The 17989-nt window shown below is 62.1% G+C and overlaps 1 protein-coding gene across 4 annotated transcripts; it reads right to left on the bottom strand.

The window, feature by feature from the left end:
• Positions 1-148: 148 nt before the first annotated feature.
• On the bottom strand, positions 149-17989 carry CASKIN1 (CASK interacting protein 1). 4 transcript variants are annotated; one of them, XM_074346516.1, is made up of 20 exons: positions 17595-17989; positions 11800-11851; positions 11595-11692; positions 11267-11412; positions 11089-11184; positions 10832-10962; positions 10238-10346; positions 10046-10154; positions 9861-9955; positions 9575-9692; positions 8484-8585; positions 8308-8396; positions 8147-8231; positions 7970-8061; positions 7065-7175; positions 6890-6991; positions 5401-5539; positions 3259-5322; positions 2207-2624; positions 149-1841 (listed from the first exon to the last, which is right to left on the bottom strand). In XM_074346516.1, exons 1-20 carry the CDS (start codon positions 17686-17688, stop codon positions 1745-1747), a joined length of 4347 nt encoding a protein of 1448 aa, XP_074202617.1. In that variant the 5' UTR covers positions 17689-17989; the 3' UTR covers positions 149-1744. The 4 variants fall into 4 exon arrangements, with proteins under 4 accessions (XP_074202617.1, XP_074202619.1, XP_074202620.1 ...); XM_074346518.1 differs by having other exon boundaries at positions 9861-10154; positions 17595-17927; XM_074346519.1 differs by lacking the exons at positions 6890-6991; positions 7065-7175 and having other exon boundaries at positions 17595-17987.

Here is a 17989-nt window from a genome sequence, read left to right as displayed (position 1 = left end):
GTGGGGAAGAAGCTGGGGAGGGACCACAGGCAGCTCCTGTTGACAACCCCAGGAGCAGGCTTTTTGGTGAATTCTCCTTGCCAGGAACAGGCTAGCCCTCAACTTGCCCCCAACACCCCCGCCTCAAAAGTGATCCAGGCAGCAGTGATCCATTTTCTGCTGTTTATTGACAGCTGACAGTAGTTCCCTGCCCGGACCCCCCTCCCCACCTGCTGGCCCTGGCCTGGGCCACCCACTGAGGAGAGGCCAGGGAGATGGCCAGGCACTCCACCTGGGGAAGTGTCAGGATGTGACTGCTGGAAGGGGCCCCACATGCCCAGACACCACCTCGGCAGAGCCCTTCCACCTGCCCGAATCACAATCGCTGGTTTTCGGCGTTTTTTAATTCTTTTTTTTTTTTTTAAAGAAATGTCAAAGTTGTGCCCAACACACGTGAATCAGCAAAGACGATAGAGGAGGCCAGTCAGTATTTTTTGGAGGGGGTAGAGGGAGGAAGAGAAGGCGAGAACGACCACACAACACGGCCTTGGACCACGAGCAGAGCGTCCGTGGGAACTCAAATGGGGGTGGGCTGGCTGCAAGGAGCCAGCTTGGGGACCCCAGGGAGGGAGAGTCGGGTACACCCTCACATGAGCCACACACAGCCTGGCATGCACGCCTCGCACCCACTGTTGTCACCCAGCTGACACACCCACATTCACCACACTGTGTACACAGCTCCCCTGAAGCCCAGGGGCACCCTCATGCCAGCACCCCCAAGAGAGGAGGAGCCCTCTCCATTGTCTCCACCGCGTGGAGGACACAGCCCAGCAGCGAGCAAGGCACATCCTTCAAGTTCTTCAGATGCAGAGAAGTTAGGAGAGAGAGCAGAGGGGAGGCCCTGGTGGAACATGGAACCCTCCCCAGACCCCAGCCTCCTGTTTGTGCTACTGGGCCAGGGGTCTGGCCACTCCTGGATGGAGGGAGGGAAGGACACACAGACAGATGGCCTGGGCCTCTAACAGCTTTTGTCTTGAGCTAGATTCCAGTATCCTTGCAGTTGGTAAATGGTTTTCTATAGAATCAATAATATTTTTTCTTTCTTTAAATATATATTTGTTAAAGTTATAACTTTTTGTTTCTCTGGGGAAATCTGCCTCAGCTCATTCCCAATAAATTAATACTCTTCGATAGCTTATATTCTGGGGGGTGCAGTGGAGCAGGGGCCCCAACCCCAGCCCCTTGTGCTGCGCCAGAGCGGCTGGCAGAGGACCCCCAATGGGCAGTTCTGTGCTGGGCTTAGGCCTGTGCTCTGCCACAGATTGGGGAGGGGACTACAGCGGCTGCCCCACTCCCGCTGCCTCACCTGGCAGGGGTTTCAGGGGCTGCCCCTCCTCCACCCACAGCTGGCAGAGCTTGGTGGTGGGTGGGCAGATGGCCCAGCAGTTATTGCACAGGGAGCAGCAGATAGGGACGGGCACCCACGGGGCAACAGCATCTGCCCAGAGCCCTTGGGTCCCCCAGCCAGGCAGTCCTCCCGGCTAGGCTCAGGGGGCAAGAGTTGTGCTTGTGCAGGGGCTGGGCAGCACGGCCTACCCCCGCCTCGTGCCTGCAGCCACTTGGAGGGCTATCCCCTGCGCCCGGCTCCCCTTGGCCCGTCGCCCTGCTCGCTCGCGCCACGCCACGAGGTGCCCATCCTGAGGTAAAGGTCAGTGTGCGGGCCAGAGCCCATGCGGCGCGGGCGGGCCCGACGTGGGCGGCCGCGTCACTCCAGCATGGCGTCCAGCTGGTCGGCCAGGTCGTCAAACATGCTACCAATGTCATCCAGGATGCTGCCGGTGCTCTTCTCTGCTGCCGAGGGGCTGGGGGCGGGCGCGGCGTGAGTAGACGGGGTCGATGCAGAATGTCCCGCCCCAAGTCCCGTTCTTCCTCTCGTTGAGGCCACGCCCTCGCTTCGGGGCGGGGCCAGAGTAGTTCACGCCCCCACACCATCCACCCCGCCCCCGAATCCAGCCCACGCACTGCAGCCTGGTGCGAGGACTGGGGCAGCTCGCAGACCCCGCCCAACCAGGGCCCCGACCCGCGATGTATGGGCGGGGCCTGCTCCAGACCATGCCCCTTCAGTGCGACTCGGCTCCGCCCTCGCAGGGCACCCTTGAAGCGCTCTCAGGCAGCATTCTCATGTAGGCCCTACCTACGCCCACGCAGGACCCCGTCCCGCACCTACCGTGAGCCCTGCGCGTCCTCCTGTCGGATCTTCTCTTCTACGGCCTGCAGCGCCGCTGCCAGGCACGCGCTCGTTTCCTCCAGCTTCTGCCGGACGCTGTCCCCAGGCGAGGCACCGTCGGGCGCAGCTGGAGGCCCGGTGGCGGCGGAGGCGGCAGCGGCGCGCGGCGGCTTGGCGGGCACGTGCAGCGCGGGTGCACCTGGGGACGGGGGCCTGGCGGGGCTGGCGCTCAGTGAGGGCGGCGTGCTGGCCGGCTTGGCGAGGGCGGCGGGCGGCTGGCGTGCCGGCGAGGGCGCCGGCGACGGACTGGTGCTGCCCGACTGCAGCCCCGCCGCGGCCTTGGCCGGCTTGGGCGCAGTGGGCGGCGGCGGCGGCTTGGGAGACACAGGCGGCGGCGTGCCATGAGCACGCTTCACCTCTGCGGGGAGGAGGAGACTCGCACCGGGTGGGAGGTAACGAGGAGCGCGCGCTGCCCACCCCAGCAGAGGCCCTGCCGCAGCGCTAAGGTAACACCCTCTGCACTGCTAAGGCCTCATCCCTCCGCAACCCTCAAGCCCTGGGCCTCCCTGAGGCTGCCAGGGGTCGGGCTTCCCAGTGCACACCTGCTTAGGTGACTGCCTCCAAACCCGGGCCAGCCCACCCCCACCTCCATCCCTCTCCAGGTGTGGCCTACTGCAGCCACTGACCCTTCAGTTGCTTGAATGCTACAGGGCCTTTGCACCTCTGATCCTTATGCCTGAAAGCCACTCCCCTCCCTCCTGTGCTGGGGTTACTCTCCAGCCAGGTCAGAATCCTCCCTGACCCTTCCAACCTCTTTCTTCCACAGGTGCTGCTATTCATGGCTCACTGAGCAATGTGTGGATTCATCTACCCTTGTCCCAGCTCTGGGCTGGTGGAGCGGTCCAGTGGGTGGATGGATGGATGAGAGAGAACACTTTCCTACCCCACTTCACCTGGTCTTTATCAAATCCAAGAAATGGAAAACCCCTCAGACCATGGAGTGGGGAGCTGGCAGCGGGGTGAGGGTTCCCTAGCAGGCTCCCTGCACCTACCTGGGCTGCCCGGACCTGGCAGCGGCACCTTCTTGGAGGCAGGTGTGGGTGAGCCCTGGATCTTGGGCACAGGCTGAGCCAGAACGGGCTTGGGAGAGACAGGCGGCTTGGTCAGCTTCCGGGTGTCGCTGTCGGGCGGGGGCAGCGGGGGCAGGTGCATCAGGTCAGAGGGCGGGGGCTCAGCGGGCGGAGGTGGAGGGGGCAGCTCTGGGGGCCCAGCCTGCTCAGAGGCCGGTCGGCGGCGCACAGTGCCCATTCCATTCTGGTACACAGACAGCGGTGGGGGTAGCTCAGGACCTGCCTCCCGCTCCTTGGCTTTGGGCCGGCGCTTGACAGTGTCGGACTCAGTTAGGATGAACTTCACGTTCTCCTGCTGGCTCTGCTTGGCTCGGATGCGCCTCTTGAGTGTGGCACTGGCCTCCACCCTGGCCAGGGGCGGTCCCTCTGCACTCGCCTCGCCCTTGGCTGGACCTCGAGGCCTCTGCCGGGCAGTGCCATCTTCCACAAACTGGCCGTGATCTGCAGGGGGCCCCTGCTCTCCTGGACTACGGCGAGCAGTGGCCAGAAGTCCTGTGACGGGCCCACTCAGCGTGCGGCGCCGGTTCACCACCTCACCATCAGGCCCAATGGCCTCCTTGTGTTTCACCGAGGCCAACACTGTGGCCACCCGCCCTGGCTCCGGGCTGGCAGGGCGAGGTGTGGGGTGGCCCTCGGGGGGCCTGCGGGCTGCCCGGCCCCCACCCCCAATGGACGACAGCTCGAGCATGGCTGCAATGCTCTTCACGCTGCCAGCACTTCCTGTGTCCACACTGCCAGCCAGATCACTAGCCCGGCGGCGCTGTGCTCGGACCCCCAGCCGGCCGTCCTCAGTCCCAGCCCCCTCGGTCTCCACATCTGGCACCGACTCATCGGCCAGGTTGGCACTGGCCATGGCTGAGCTGGAGCGCTTGGGCGGGGGCGGTGGGGGCCCCTTCTTTCTCGGTCGCACAGCGAATGACTGGCTGCGGTTAACGTTCTTGTCGGCACCAGCAGGAGCCCGCACCGAGTGGCTGCGTCCCACACGCCGCTGGACCGTGGCATAGGGCCCTGCAGCCGCCGGCACCAGCAGCTCGTCCCGCTCCGGCTCACTGTCAGACGCTGCGTAGCGATTCAGGCTGTGGGCACGCTTCTTGGGCCGCTCTGGCTCCACATCAGCCTCGGGGGGCAGGCACAGCATGGGCACAGTCGTGGGAACAGCCGCAGGTGCAGGCCCCGGAGCAGCCGGCGCTGCCTCGCTCTCCACGGGTTGGGGCAGCACATAGGCAAAGCCACGGTGTGTGGGTGACTGAGGCAGCGAGCGAGGTGACATGGGTCGCTCTGCTGGTGGCAGCAGCTGGGGGGTGGGCTTCACCTTGGCTGTGGCTGGGGCTGGGCCATGAGGCCCCCCCACAGCCTGGGGGGAGCTTGGCCGGGCTTTTGTGGGTGTCTGCGGGGGCGTGAAGTGGCTGGCACCTGGTGGAAGGACCTGCCGTGGCTTGCCAGGCACTGGGGGCACGCTGGCCCGCTTGATGCTGTGGCCGTGGCGGCTGGGCCGCGCCTCCTTAGGGGGGGTCCCTGGGGCTGGCCCCTCATCCAGCAGGTACTCCTGGCTTCGTGACATGGGGCTGCCAGGCCCAGGGGGTCCATCGCCCAGCAGCTCCTGAGAACTGCTCATGTGCCGAGCCCGCCCACCCAGGCTGGGCTCTGGCCGCATAGAGGCCCTTGGGGTGGGCGGCAGGTGGTTGGAGGGCTTCTCGGCAGTGGCAGCGGCAGTGGCAGCGGCAGTGGCAGCGGCAGCAGCCCCTTCGGCCGGGCCAGTCATGGCAGCCTGCAGCTCACCGCTGAGCTCACTGTCCTGGAAGGTGGTCATCTTAGGAGACTGGCAGTCAGCTGGGGCAGGCTCAGGTGGGGGTGGCGACTCTATGGCCATCACTTCAAGCGACTGTGGTACCTTCCGGCGCAGGGGTCCCCCCTCATACTTGGCATACTCTGCCTTCTGTAGCTCCGCCAGTTTCCTCACTGCCAGCATTAGCTTCTTCTGGTGTCCTGAGTAGGGCACAGGGAAGGTAAGGCCAGGGAGGGTGGCAAGGACCAGGAGGCAGCAGGGGCCGGGTGAGGCCTCACCCAACTTGGTGATGCCGATCTCCTGCAGATCCTCCCAGGTGATGTCGGTGATGAAGTCAATATTCTCATAGCCGTTGTCCACCAGCACCTTGTAGTACTGGGCCAGGCCGATCATGGACAGCCACACAGCCAGGTTAGCCTACGGAGCAGGGGACACAGAGGGCAGCCCGAGCTGGCTGCCCACACCCTGCCCACCACTTGGAGCTGTCAGAGGAAGGGGCACCGGGCCAGCCCCGCACAGACAGACAGAAGGACAAACAGACAGGCCAGAGGTGTCAGCTTTGGAGACAGGGCCGCCTTGACAGGAGCCCAAGGCCAGCTCACACACGCGTGCCAACACATGCAAACACACACAGGGGTGACCCTTTCCTCAGGACACCCTTTGGGGGAGAGCAAAGAACGTGCTTCCTCACTTGCCCAGGCAGCCACAGGGACAGCACTCAAGAGGACACACCCCACACATCGTGGACGCAGACACACAGCACCAACCAGATACGGGTATACACACGCCTTGCATCTCAGCCACACACGGGCACTGACACCCTGCTGAGTCACGCTCACCAGTTCCCCACCAGCGCAGGCACACCTCATATACCATGTCACACGCATGTGCAAGCGTCTGTGTTGGTCTTTACCCAGAACCAACTGGTGGCTCCCTGAATGGCATCCACCTGTCCACACACTCCCAGCTCAATGTCACTCACACACCATCACGCAGCACACTTGATCACCCCCTGGGTGCAAGCACAGTGAGGCCCATGGGACCCAGATGTGCTGGCTGGGAGGGGCCCTGAGCCGCTGACTGAGTGGGGTGAAGCAGGGTGGACAAACATGAACCTGCTTGTCACCAACCCACAGCATCTCCCTCATGGATGTGTGGGAGCCTGAAGCACAGCATGAGGCCCAGAGAGGCAGCAAGGATGCGACAGGCCCTGGGCCCACCTTCTCCCAGTCCAGAACCTGTCCCACCACAGGGGTGCCTGTCTGTGACAGCACGGCCCACTGCCTATGTGGCTGTCAGCCATCAGGGCAGCCAGCATGTGCAGTCATTGATTGGCGCCCAGAGTGTACTTAGTGCACGTGTGTTGCCTGTGTACACGAAGCACACACGCACACATCTCCCCCATGTGTGTGCCTGGGTGTGTGCGAGCATGCCCTGTCAACACAGCCCCTCTGCAGTGTCTGGGTGAGTGTGCAATGGGCAGCAGTACAGGAGTGCCCGGTGGCGCCGGTGTCCTCGTGTGGCAGCCTGAGTGTTGAGCACGTAGTAGAGATGGGGACTCTCCAGGCTTCCAGCTCCTTTTGCCCTGACGGCCCTCAGAGGCTGTCCCCTCTTGCCCCTGCCCCAGTGCCCCTGACGGAGGGACAGGGGCCATCCTCTGCTCTCCTCTCCCTGGATTCCCCAGAGGGCAGGGGAGGGCTGTAGCCAGGGAGGCAGTCTGTCTGTCTGCCCATCCTGGCCTGGCCACCGGGGTGCAGGGGGCCTTACGGGTTTGTGCTCAGGCAGCCAGTCAGGGATGCTTAGGCCACTGATCTCTGCAGTAATCTTCTTCCGGTGGCCCGGCTTGGTGACCCCAATGGCCGTGAGGTCCTAAGTAGAGGAGAGGCCTGTTAGTTGGAGGCTGGAGGCCCATCTCTGGGTGGCCAGGCTTCAGGTAGCTCACCTCAGGGGTCATGCGGCTGATGGTGGGCAGGTCGTAGCCAGCACTGATGAAGTTGGGGGCGTAGAGCTGTAGCTGGAACGTGGCAAGCCACTGGCTGACAGCCTCGGTGCTCTGGAAGACACAAGGCACCCGCTGCAGGCTCGCCCGCCCGCTCACCTGCCAGGCATGCATCCCAGCCACTGCAGTGCCTCGTTCTCTGCTCAGCCGAAGACCGTGCAGTTCAATCTGCTGTCCACTGGGCCATCTGCAGCCAGGGCCCGGTCAGCCTGGCACCGCTGCTCCTCCTCACGCTGTGGTCTTGGATGCTGCCGTCTTGAGCATCGTCCAGCACTTCAGCCTCCTTCTATGATCTCCACCGGGAGGGTCCAGCTGCTGTCCACATCATAGGCTTCCCTGACAGTCCCCCCCATTCCTGTCCCAGGGACACCCTGGAGTGTGGTCCCATGGGAGGGGCACTAGGAATGGGGCCTCAGGTAGGGGCACCTAGTGCTGCCCCTCCCCACCCTAGTAGGTGGGCTCTGCCCAGAGTTCTGCAGAGGACTCAGCCAGCAGCTCGCCTCCCCTAGCACACAGGTGCAGCACACCGGACCTATCTCACCCATGCACACCCACTGTCTAGTCTCACACCCCTGCCCATCCACACGCACACATATGCATACACGTGCCCGGCTTGCAATCAAACCAGCCACACAAGCACACCCCCCAGTTCACTGCACACCTGTGTCACACCTCCTAGACACACAAGCTTACATGCATAGCCCATACAACAGACAACACCTATACACACAGACAGATGGACAGAAGGACGGGCCTGGCCTGGCCTGTCAAGGGCCCTGGCTGAACTGTGGCCAAGCCAGGCAGGCTGCCCCAGGCGCCCCTCCCTGCGGCCGGCCCAGCCCCTGTACCTTGCCCTCTGATGCTGCCTCTGGCTTCTTGGGTGGCTGTTCCCCAAAGACCTGCCCAGCATGGGCCACTGGAGGCTGGGACCGGGTGGCACCTGGGGACAAGAGGGTGTGGTGGGGCAAGGGCTGCCTGGGGGCTACCTCCCTGCCAGGCCAGCAGTACCACGTCCTTGCTCTTACCTGCGGAGCCCTCCGGAGGCTTGACAGGGCTGTCCCCGGGGCTGGAGTCGGAGACAGGCTTCTGGGAGAGCACTGTTGCCAGGAGCTGCAACCCAGACAGGCCAGCTGGCCAGGGCTGCTCCAGCCAGAGGCCACCCCAGTCCTGCCACTACCCCACCTACCTTGACCCCTTCAGAGCCTGCGTGTAGGGTGTGGCCCCCACTGCTCCGGCCACCAGCCACACTGCTCAAGCTGCCACTGCGGTCCCCACCTGCCAGCAGGAGGGAGCATCGTCTGCCGGTGCTGGCCCGGCCTAGTTCGGTGCTGCCTTACAGAAGTGTGGCTGCCTGCCACCTACCTGCAAAGGGCTTTCTCAGCACCCAGATCTCCTCAGGGGGTGCAGGGGTGCCTGATGAGCTGCCTCCCTGGGGTGGGCTTGGTTCGGCACCTGCACGGGAACCTGTGAACCAAGCACAGCCTTCCTGAGTCCTGGACCAGCTCTGGCCTGGGGCATTCCGTGGCCTGGCCCCTGAGCCTGCGCAGAGCAGAGGCCGAACACACACGCCTTAGGGAGTCGGCACCACAGCCTCCTCCTGCCCTGGCCGTCTCCAAGGAGCTGAGAGACCCTCAGAAGACCCCTCCCAACCCGGAATTTTTGAGAGCATGGCAGAGAGGGGCACAGGCCAGGCTATCCTGCCAGTGGCTCTGTGGTCCTGTAGGTGGGGGAATTGCAGGAGGGTGCAAATCCCTCTGTGACAGGGTAGCAGGGAGAGGGAAGAGGCCCCCAGGAGCCTGGGACCAGGGTCCTCAAACCAGGGACCTAGAGGTCTGTGGGCGGGCTGGCTTCACCTCATAACTGGCCCTCCTCTGCCCTCTCACCCCACCTGTCAATCTCCATGTCCTTGGTATGGGGTAAACCGATCTCCCCATGGCCCTATGGCCTTGTCCTGTGCCCCTCTTCTCACCAAGTCAGCCACACCAGCCTCCTTTGGACTCACTAATCACACTCTTTCTTGCCTCCCAGCCTTCACACACGTGGTTCCCACTGCTGTTTGCTGCCCGCGGCCAGCCCCTCCTGTTTCTCAGGGCCTTCTCTGACCGCCCTGTCTACAGCGGTCTCCATCCACATTCTCTGTCAGTGGCTGGTACCTTCTGTGTTTATTCCACTGTCTTCTGCTTCCCTCCCTCCCCAAGGGCAAGCTCCTGGAGAGCAGGAATGACGTCCATCTGGGTCACCGTCTATTCTGAGTGGCTAGCCTGCAAGGTCAGCTGAATAAAAGAAGTGGGTGTGGGGACACAGATGAGGGGACAGCTGGCAAGACACACTGCTCGACCCCACTCCAGATCCTACACCTAGCAGTGGCTAGAGCTTGGTCCTTGCCCTTTCAGCTGACACATCCGTGCATGTGCTTCCTTCTGGCCCGAGCTCAGGCCTGGAGGGGGACTTGCCTGCTCGCTTGACAATGGCCTCGCCCAAGGAGGACGGGAAGTAGCCCACACGGTCGTTGCCTGTCCTGTTGTCATGGATACAGCCCTTCCACCGGCCATCTGGATGCTGCTCAAGGACCTGGCCAGATGAGGTGGGGGAAGTATGCTCAGGGAGACGCCCCTCCAGGTCAAGCAGCTGGATGGCTTGGGCCTCCTGCTCAGACTCCCATGCCCCCCAAGTTCTGCTGGGTGTTGTGGGGTAAGCATCCCGCCCCTCCTGGCTCCAGCAGCCCCTGGCCATCCTTACTGTGATAATGTCCCCTGCTTTCACATTGAGGCTGGTCAGGTCATAGTTGTTGCAATAATCCTTGGTCGCCCGGACCTGCAGGGCCGCCGAAGCCTCTGGGGACACAGGAGGCAGCAGACCCCCCAGTCCTGTGAGCCGGCCCGGCCCAGGCTCTGCCCCTGCCCACCTGCCCTGCCCGGGCCCACCTCGCAGCAGCTGCTTGATCTCCTTGCTGGCCTGGGAGGTGGTGAACTGGTGCACGATGTCCAGGGCCGTCTGGCTGTAGGTATTTCTCACATGGGCATTGATCCCGCTCTGTATGCCAGAGGGCGAGGCCCATCAGAAGCGCCCCCCCGACACCCACATGTGACCCCAGATCCCCCAGCCCACTGACTCACATCCAACAGCAGCCGAACCACTTCTGTTTTCCCGCAGAGTGCGGCCTCGTGCAGGGCTGTGCCAGACTTGGTCTGGCGGTTGATGTCAATGCCGGCTTGGAGGAGGAGTCTGGTGAGGAGGTAGGAGTAGCCAGCAGGGTCTTACACAGGAGCCCTCCACCCCAGCACCCCCAAGCCGGGCTCCAAGTCCTGGGGGCCTGAGAATAAACCAACCCTGCCCCACCTCCCTGACAAGACAGTGATGGAGCACTTGTAGAAGTGCCCCTCCCTGGACGAACCCTTCACGCTGTTATCTCTTCTCATTATAATAGGAGTGCTGCTGTGATGCCCACTTTAAGGATGGGGAAACTGAGGCTCAGAGAAGTTCAGGGCTGCCACAAGATGACCCAGCAAGCAGCATAGGCCGTGGGGCTGTAGAGGCCAACCTCGCAGCCCCTTCTGGTACATTCTTCATGTGGGTGGCTGGAGGCATCCTTCGCACCCGGAGGCCTGACCACATCCCCATGGCTCCCTGGCTCCTCCTGTCTCATGGCCCAGCCAAGAGCAGGAACCTGGAGGCTGAGTGCTCCTTACCCCGCCCCAACACGGCCATACCTGATGATGTCGATGTGGCCATTCTTGGCTGCCAGGTGCAGGGGGCTGGTGCCATTGGGGTCGGTGGTGTCCCCAGGCCGGGGCTCCAGCAAGGCCGCACACATGTTGCTGCTCAGAAGCAGCTGGACCACCTTGAAGGAGGAGTCAGAGTAGGGGGGCCCAGAAATGGGGTTGGGGGTTGCAGGTGTGTCCCACGATTCCCACCTCAGAAGAAGGTGGAGCAGGTGCAGTCCCATTCAGCTCTCTGGGAGACTTACCCCAACACGGCCAAACTCACAGGCAAGGTCCAGGGGTGTCTTCCCCGAGTTGTCCACCATGCACGGGTTGGATTGGTGCTGGAGCAGCATCTCAGACTGCAGGGACCATCAGGCCTGAGGGTTTCTGTGGGGCTCATGCTGCCCCAGGTGCCCTGTCAGCCCCCAGGGTGGTCCTTACCACGTCATAGTGACCATGCTGGGCTGCCAAGTGCAGGGGGATGTGGCCCTCATCAGATGGGATGTTCACCGCTGAGCCTGCCTTCAGCACCAGCTTCATGGGCTCCTTCCGGCCCTGCCAGGCTGCATAGTGCAGCGGCCGCATGCCTGGGGGCAGGTGGGAGCCGCTGGGAGCTAGCTCCTGACCCTGACCCCAACCCTGACCTCCAGGATGCCGCTCCCACGAGAACCTGCCTCTACCCAGACCACGACCCTGGGCTGATCCTCCAGGGACCCCACTCCTGACCTTGACCCCCTGCCCCAGCTCTGAGGTCCCTAACAGGCCTTGCCTTTGTTGTCCTTGATGTCCACAGCAGCCTGGGCCTCCAGCAGCAGGGTGATTAATTCCGTGTTGCCATTCAGGGCCGCGTGGTGCAAGGCAGAGAAGCTGGGGTAGGTGACAGATACGTATGGGCAAGGACCAGGGCACCCTAGATGTCCCCAGAAGTCCCTAACCCCCATTCCAGACTGGCATCTTCCTGGCTGAGAACTCACCCATCTGGGTCTTGGAAATTGACATTGATCTTCTTGGTGGAGCCCAGGAGCTCTGGGGGTGGAAAGGAGACACAGTGAGGGAGGCTCTGCCCCTCTACTGAGGCCTACCTACCTGCCCTCTCTGGGAAGCCTCAGAACAGACAGATAGTGACTGGCTGGCTCCCTGGTAGGCTCAGGGCCAAAGCTCCCTGGGTCATTAGTCTAGAAACATTCATTCATTCATTCAACTCTATTCCCTGCACTCAGGTCCAGGTACCAGCTTTCAGATCTTGGCTTCCCACTGAGCTAAGATGTTGGAAGGTTCACAGGGCCTGTCCTTGCCTGGGGACAGAAGCCAGGGCTGTGCACCCCCACAGGCACACACATGTGCACATGAACCCCCTCCATTGGGACGCTGGCTGAGCACCTGCCAATGGTGGGAGGGAGAAAGCCAGCCCAATCTGTCTCTCAGAAGGGCCCAGATGGGGCCGGGGGTGGCCCAGGAAGGCTGGAACACCCGGAAATGGGGGTATCTCTGGGAAAGATCTCAATTTCCAGGGTGCAGCCTCCCCCCACTCCCAGCCTTGGGCCTGGCCAGTGTAGTTGAGCCCGTATTCGGCAGTGTGGGAAAAAGGCAGGCAAGTGGGTCGGTGCCTCTGAGTGACCACATGAGAATGGCCACCTTGTCTACAGGGGGAGGCTCAGGATCAGTCCACCTGAAGCCCCAGGGGCTCAAACCCTCCCTTTGGGGCCCCAGTCTCCACCAGCTGCCTACCAGAGGAAGGGAGCCCACTGATGCCCTTCCCATGGGCTCAGGTCCAGCCGGACTAGGGCCAATCCCCTGCCTGACTGGGCCATGGTTATATAACCCATTTGTGGGTCAGTCACTCTGGGAGGGAGGGGCTGGCGGGACAGAAGCCCCTTTGTCCCGGCCCAGGACGAGGGTGGGGGTGGGGGGCTGAGGGAGTCAAGTCACAGGGTGGGCTGCTGCAGGGCCTGCTTCGTGACCCACAGCAGCCCCGGGCCCTCCTGCCTTGGTTCTCAGCTGCTGGATGCAGGGTCTGGGTCCCTCAGTGGCCCACGAAGCCCACAAAGTCAGACAGGCCTGAATTCAAATATTCCCTCCGCCCCTTAGTGGCCCTGTGGCCTTGGCCCTGAGCTCAAAGGTTCTAACAAGGCTGGCCTCACAGGCCTAAGGGCATTTCCAGACAACACAGGAAGGGTCTGGCACACAGTCGGCTCAGTTCGTGACAATCACTAATGTTAGCTCTATAGGAGTCCCACCCCCACCCTCTCCAGTGCAGGGCTTCTCTGGCACAGAACGGAGGCTCCAGAAAGAGAAGCATCTCCACTCCCCTGCCCCTCCCCCTCCGCTCAGACACTTCACTGTGCTGATGTCCGCCTAAGTTGGCAGCAATGCCACCCTTCCCCTTGGTGGTCTAGGCCAAAACCTTGGAATCAGCCCCAGGTTCTTTCTTAAGTCTATCTTCTCCATCAGCAAATCCTCTTGGCTCTACCTTCAAGACACTTCCAAAGCACACTCAGAATCCTACCATCTCTCGCCAGTGCCAGCACCACCACCCTGGGCCAGGCCAGCATCTCTCGAAGAATGATTGCCATCACCTCCTCACTGGCATCCCCACTTCTACCCTGCCCCCTCCAGTCTATGCCTGTGAGGTCAGGGGGATCCCGTTAGAACATGAGTCTGTTCCAATTGCTTCTCTCCTGAAGACTCTTCTGTTGAGCCCCTGTCTCACTGAGGTTGGAGGCCAAAGCTGGACAATGGCACTGCATGAGGTAGCTCCTTTCACTTTGAGTTCCTCATTGCCCCTGTTCCAGCCACATGAGGCTCCTTGATGGCACTCCAACACACCAGCCTCCTCTGCCACAGGGCCTTTAACATGCTGGGGGGGGGGCGCTATTCTTCCCTCTGTTATCCCCGGGACTTCCGCTTCACGTCCTTCAGCTCTTTATTCAAGACCTGCTTGGCAAAGCCTCCCCCACTCCCACCTAAAACGCTTATCCCCTTTCCACCCTGTATCTGTTGTATTTTTCTCTTTAGCCCCCATTACCACCATTTATTTTGTTTATTGTTCATCTGCATCACTAAACTACAAGCTCCAAGAAGACAAGTGACCTGGTGACTAAAATGGTACTGGGCGCATACGAGGTGCTCAGTGAACTGGTGACTGAATTGATACCCTCATCTCATGCACTCCATCCACCTGCCACAGCCAGCTTCAAGTATGTGACCTGTGCAGCCACTCTGGAGAGTCCCAAGCATGGTTGGATGCTCTGGTGTTGCTATCTTGAAATTCTGATTTTTTGGACAAGGCAGCCCACATTTTCATTTTGCACTGGGCTCTGTGAATGATGCAGCTGGGCCTGCCATAGTCCCCTGTCATTAGGCTGAAGGGAGCACAGACATCACTGTCCCATGGCATCCCCCCAACCCTGCTCAGGGCCACACTCAGCACGTTCTCCCACTGGAACACTCAGCCCCAACTCTAATGGTCGCTGTCCCCCCTAACTCTTCTTAGTTCCAGTGTAGCCAGTTCTCAGCTTCTCCCTCAAGACTTCCCAGGCCACATTCCTCTCCTCATTCCCACAGCTGGGCGCCCAGGCAGCTGCCAAGCCATGTGTCCTGAGTGGAGCCTGTGGCCAGGCTCACCTGCCTGCATCTACTGGAGCTGAAATTTCAGAGGGGTTGGTGTTCAAGGCCCAGGAACTGACACAGACACCAGTGAAGAGGTGGAGTCTCCATCCAGAAGGGGACCACTCCCCACATGAAGAGGGGCATCATGTTAAGGTCATCCCATCCCTCCCCACTGTTGGTCTCTTCCAAGGCAAAAAGAGCTGGGGGAAGGGTAACAGCTCATTGGTAGAGTGCGTGCTTAGCATGCACCAGGTCTTGGGTACAATCCCCAGTACCGCCTTTAAAAAAAAAAAAAAGAAAAGAGGAAAAGAGCTGGAATTGGATGGAGGGGAGCTTGAGGTCTTGGAGCACCCCCAGTTCCTATGGGGGACACTGGACACCTGGGAAGATCCCAGAATGGAAGCCTGCCTGGGGCTGGGGAGGCTGCATCTCAAGGAGACAGGAGCTCTGAATAAAGAAGCAGAGCATGGCTGGAGGGCCCTGGGTAGGTGGGGAGAAGGGGGCAAGTGGGAACTAAACTGAAGGCCCCAGGAGCCCTTTTCCCTTTTCCGCAAGGGCACTAAGTCCTATGGATTCCCATCAGTAATAGTGAGTAAACCCGTGACTTAGGCTCTCTGGTCTCTTGTGCCCCCCAGCTCTCTAACTGCTTTCCTGTGACCATCCTTACCTTTGAGGTCAGCTCCAACTCCAGCTGCAGAAGCCCTAGGGGAGCCAACCCCAGACCCTGTCCCACCCTATCCTCATGGCCTGCCTTCACGCCTCTGCCCAGGTGCTCCTCCAACCACGGAAGCCACTCACAGGCTACTTTCACAGAGCCATATCTGTCCCCTACAGGGGTGTGTGGTTCTGACCCATCTCAGATTGGCTGAGCCTTGTAGCCTCCAGCCGGGCAAGGCACATTCTCAGCTCCCCCAGGGCAGGCAGCTCTGAGCCAGATGCTGGAAGGGAAATCTTAGTGGGCCAAGGTGAGAGAGCACAGGAGCGATGGCCTGCCTCCAGTGAACTTGGGGAAAGGGGAGGCTGAGCCAGGAAGAAGGGCAGGGTGTCCCCCCACACCCCAGAAGATCAGCCCCTATCCCTGAATTTTCCCTTCCAAGCCGTCTTGTCTCCCTTCAAGGACAACAACTGCTAGGGTGCTGGTGCTGGTGCATGTGAGGAGAGGCTCCCTTCAGGCAGGAGTGGGGCTGACAGAGCCTGGGGCGACACTGGGAGGTTGAGGAGACAGGAAGGTGTCAGTGTAGGGAGGAAAGTGTGCATCAAGAATCATGGAGACACCTCTGGAGTGGGGGAGCTCCCTAGGGAGCACTGCTGGACACCACCCACCCCATGGCCCAAACTCCAGCTGTACTTTGCTGAATCAAAATATATCTTACTCCAAAGCAGGCCAGTGTTGCCATGACAACCGAGCTAATTCATGGAGGGATTTCTCTGTCTGATTTATTATGCCTGCCCCTGTGAGTCAGAGAGCCCAGATTCGGGGGCCAGGGCAGGTGTCTCTCCTGCCCAGAGACCAGGCCATGCAGGGGTGAATGTAGAGACCCGGGTGGAGACACAGGTAGAGGTAAAAGTCCCCACACCATTCCCAGGTGGCCAGAGGAGAAGTGAGGAGGAACCCCCAAATCTGATGCCCCTACTTCCTCCGCGCACCCGCCCTGCGCAGTCTAAGGAAATGGCCATAGTGAGCACTTCCTGACCACTTACCAAGCGCCTGGGCTTCATGCCCGCACTCACTGCTCTTAGACAATGCTACAAGGCAGGGACCACAAACGCCCCCATCCTACAGATGAGGAGACTGAAGCCCAGAGACTGTCTATGCCCAAGGTCGGATTGGCCACTAGGTGGAAGCCTTTGCCTTGCCTTCCACCTCTCAATTCCTGCTCCTGCTTTTGAGGCTCAGTTGAGGCCGCCTCTGCCTGAAAGCCCTCCCTTTCTGAGCCCTGAGGCCCTGAAACCAGCCCCAACTGGCAGACTGTCCCTGCACCTCGGGTTTGGAAGGCAGGGCCAGCCTGTGTGTGTGAGCTTGTGAGGCACGGATGTGCACCTCTCTAATTGCACAGAGCAGATTGGAGCAGCCAAGCAGGGGCTGTAGTGGGAGGGGTCCTCTTGGGGCTCAAGCACCTACCCCCTACCTGCCCCAGAAGCAGTCTCAGCTCTCAGCATCTCCCTGGAGAGAGGGGAGGGAGGCCTCCCTGGCTTACATACAGTTCTGGGGCTGGGTGGGGCACCCAGACTCCATCTGCCACCCATCAGAGCCCTGCTCGCACCCTCACAGGTGCCCTGACACACTGACACAGCCATACGTGCGCAGCCGCACACGCGGCTGGTCCACACGCCCATCCATCCATCTCCTGTGTCCCCGGGGGAGGCTCCAGGCTGAGCTGGGATGAGTGCTGGGATCAGGGCTCCAAGCTTCCAACCATACCCCCGGGCCCTCAGAGCGCAAGCTCAGGATGGCTCCTGGGAGACCCCCTCCTGCCCCCCAGCCCCCCAGCCCCCATTCCCAGCAAGGAAGCCAGAGAGGACCAGGGTCTCTACTGCAGGGTCTGCACCTGCCTCAAGCTCAGCCAGCTCTGGGCGACCTTGGGCCTCTGTTCCCCCATCCGTAAATGGCCCCCAGCCGGCCATGCCTGGGCAGCCACACCCCCAGCATGGTCCTGCCTCCCACTCCCCTGCCAAGCCTGTTATTAAACACGGTGCGGTGACGGGGTCTGACAGAGACTGTCAGCTCAGTAGTCGCCCCTCACTGCAAAGGGCCCCTCCCTCTCTCCGTGGTGTCGGGGAAGAGGGGGAATCCGCCTCGCCCTTTAAAGGCCCAGCAGAGACCTCCAGCTGTCAGTCCGCAGCCCAGGAAAGGAGGGGGACGGAGGCAGGGAGAGAGGGATGCGAACGCCTGCGGTCAGGGAGGTGGGTGCCGCCAGTTACCCGCTGGGGGCTCGAGTGACGGCAGGGCGCTTAGTGCTGCCCCTCCTTCAGGGCTGGCAACGGTGGGGTGCGGACCGAGGGTCTGGGCGCTGCTGGCCCCGCCCCGCCCCCGGGGACCCGACAACATCCCCCTCCCTGCCCTGCGCTGGGCGGGGTAGGGGGTTCAACGCTGGAGACAGCCCCCGGGCGCGCCGCAGCTCCCGCCCGTCCCCCGCGCGCCCCGCGACCCCGCACTCACTGGCCTTCCCGGGCCGCGGCCTCTGCAGCAGCCTCTGCGCGGTCCCCACGTCCTCCGCCTTCACCGCCTGCACCAGCTCCTGTTCCTTCCCCATGGCGCGACCGGGGCCGCAGCGACGCGGCTGCGCTCCGTGCGCTCGGCGCGACTCAGAGGCGGCAACGGCGGCCCCGCTGCACCGGCCGCATCCTCCTCCCTCCCCCGCTGCCTCCTCCTCCGCCCGCGCCCCTCGCCGTCCTCCGGCTCCAGCTCCCGGCGCGGAGGGGGCGGGGAGCGCGTCAAGGGCGGGGGGCGGCCCGGGGGCGGGGGCCGGCGGCGGCGGGCGCGGGGCGGGGGCGCGGCACCTGGCACCGCCTCCCGGACGCCAGGGTCCCGCTCCTGCGGCCGCTGACCTCCGG

The sequence above is a fragment of the Camelus bactrianus genome, chromosome 18, assembly GCF_048773025.1.
Source record: "Camelus bactrianus isolate YW-2024 breed Bactrian camel chromosome 18, ASM4877302v1, whole genome shotgun sequence".
Taxonomy (NCBI): Eukaryota; Metazoa; Chordata; class Mammalia; order Artiodactyla; family Camelidae; genus Camelus; species Camelus bactrianus.
The sequence above is the reverse complement of the archived record's forward strand: the minus strand, read 5'-3'. Positions and strand labels throughout refer to the sequence as shown.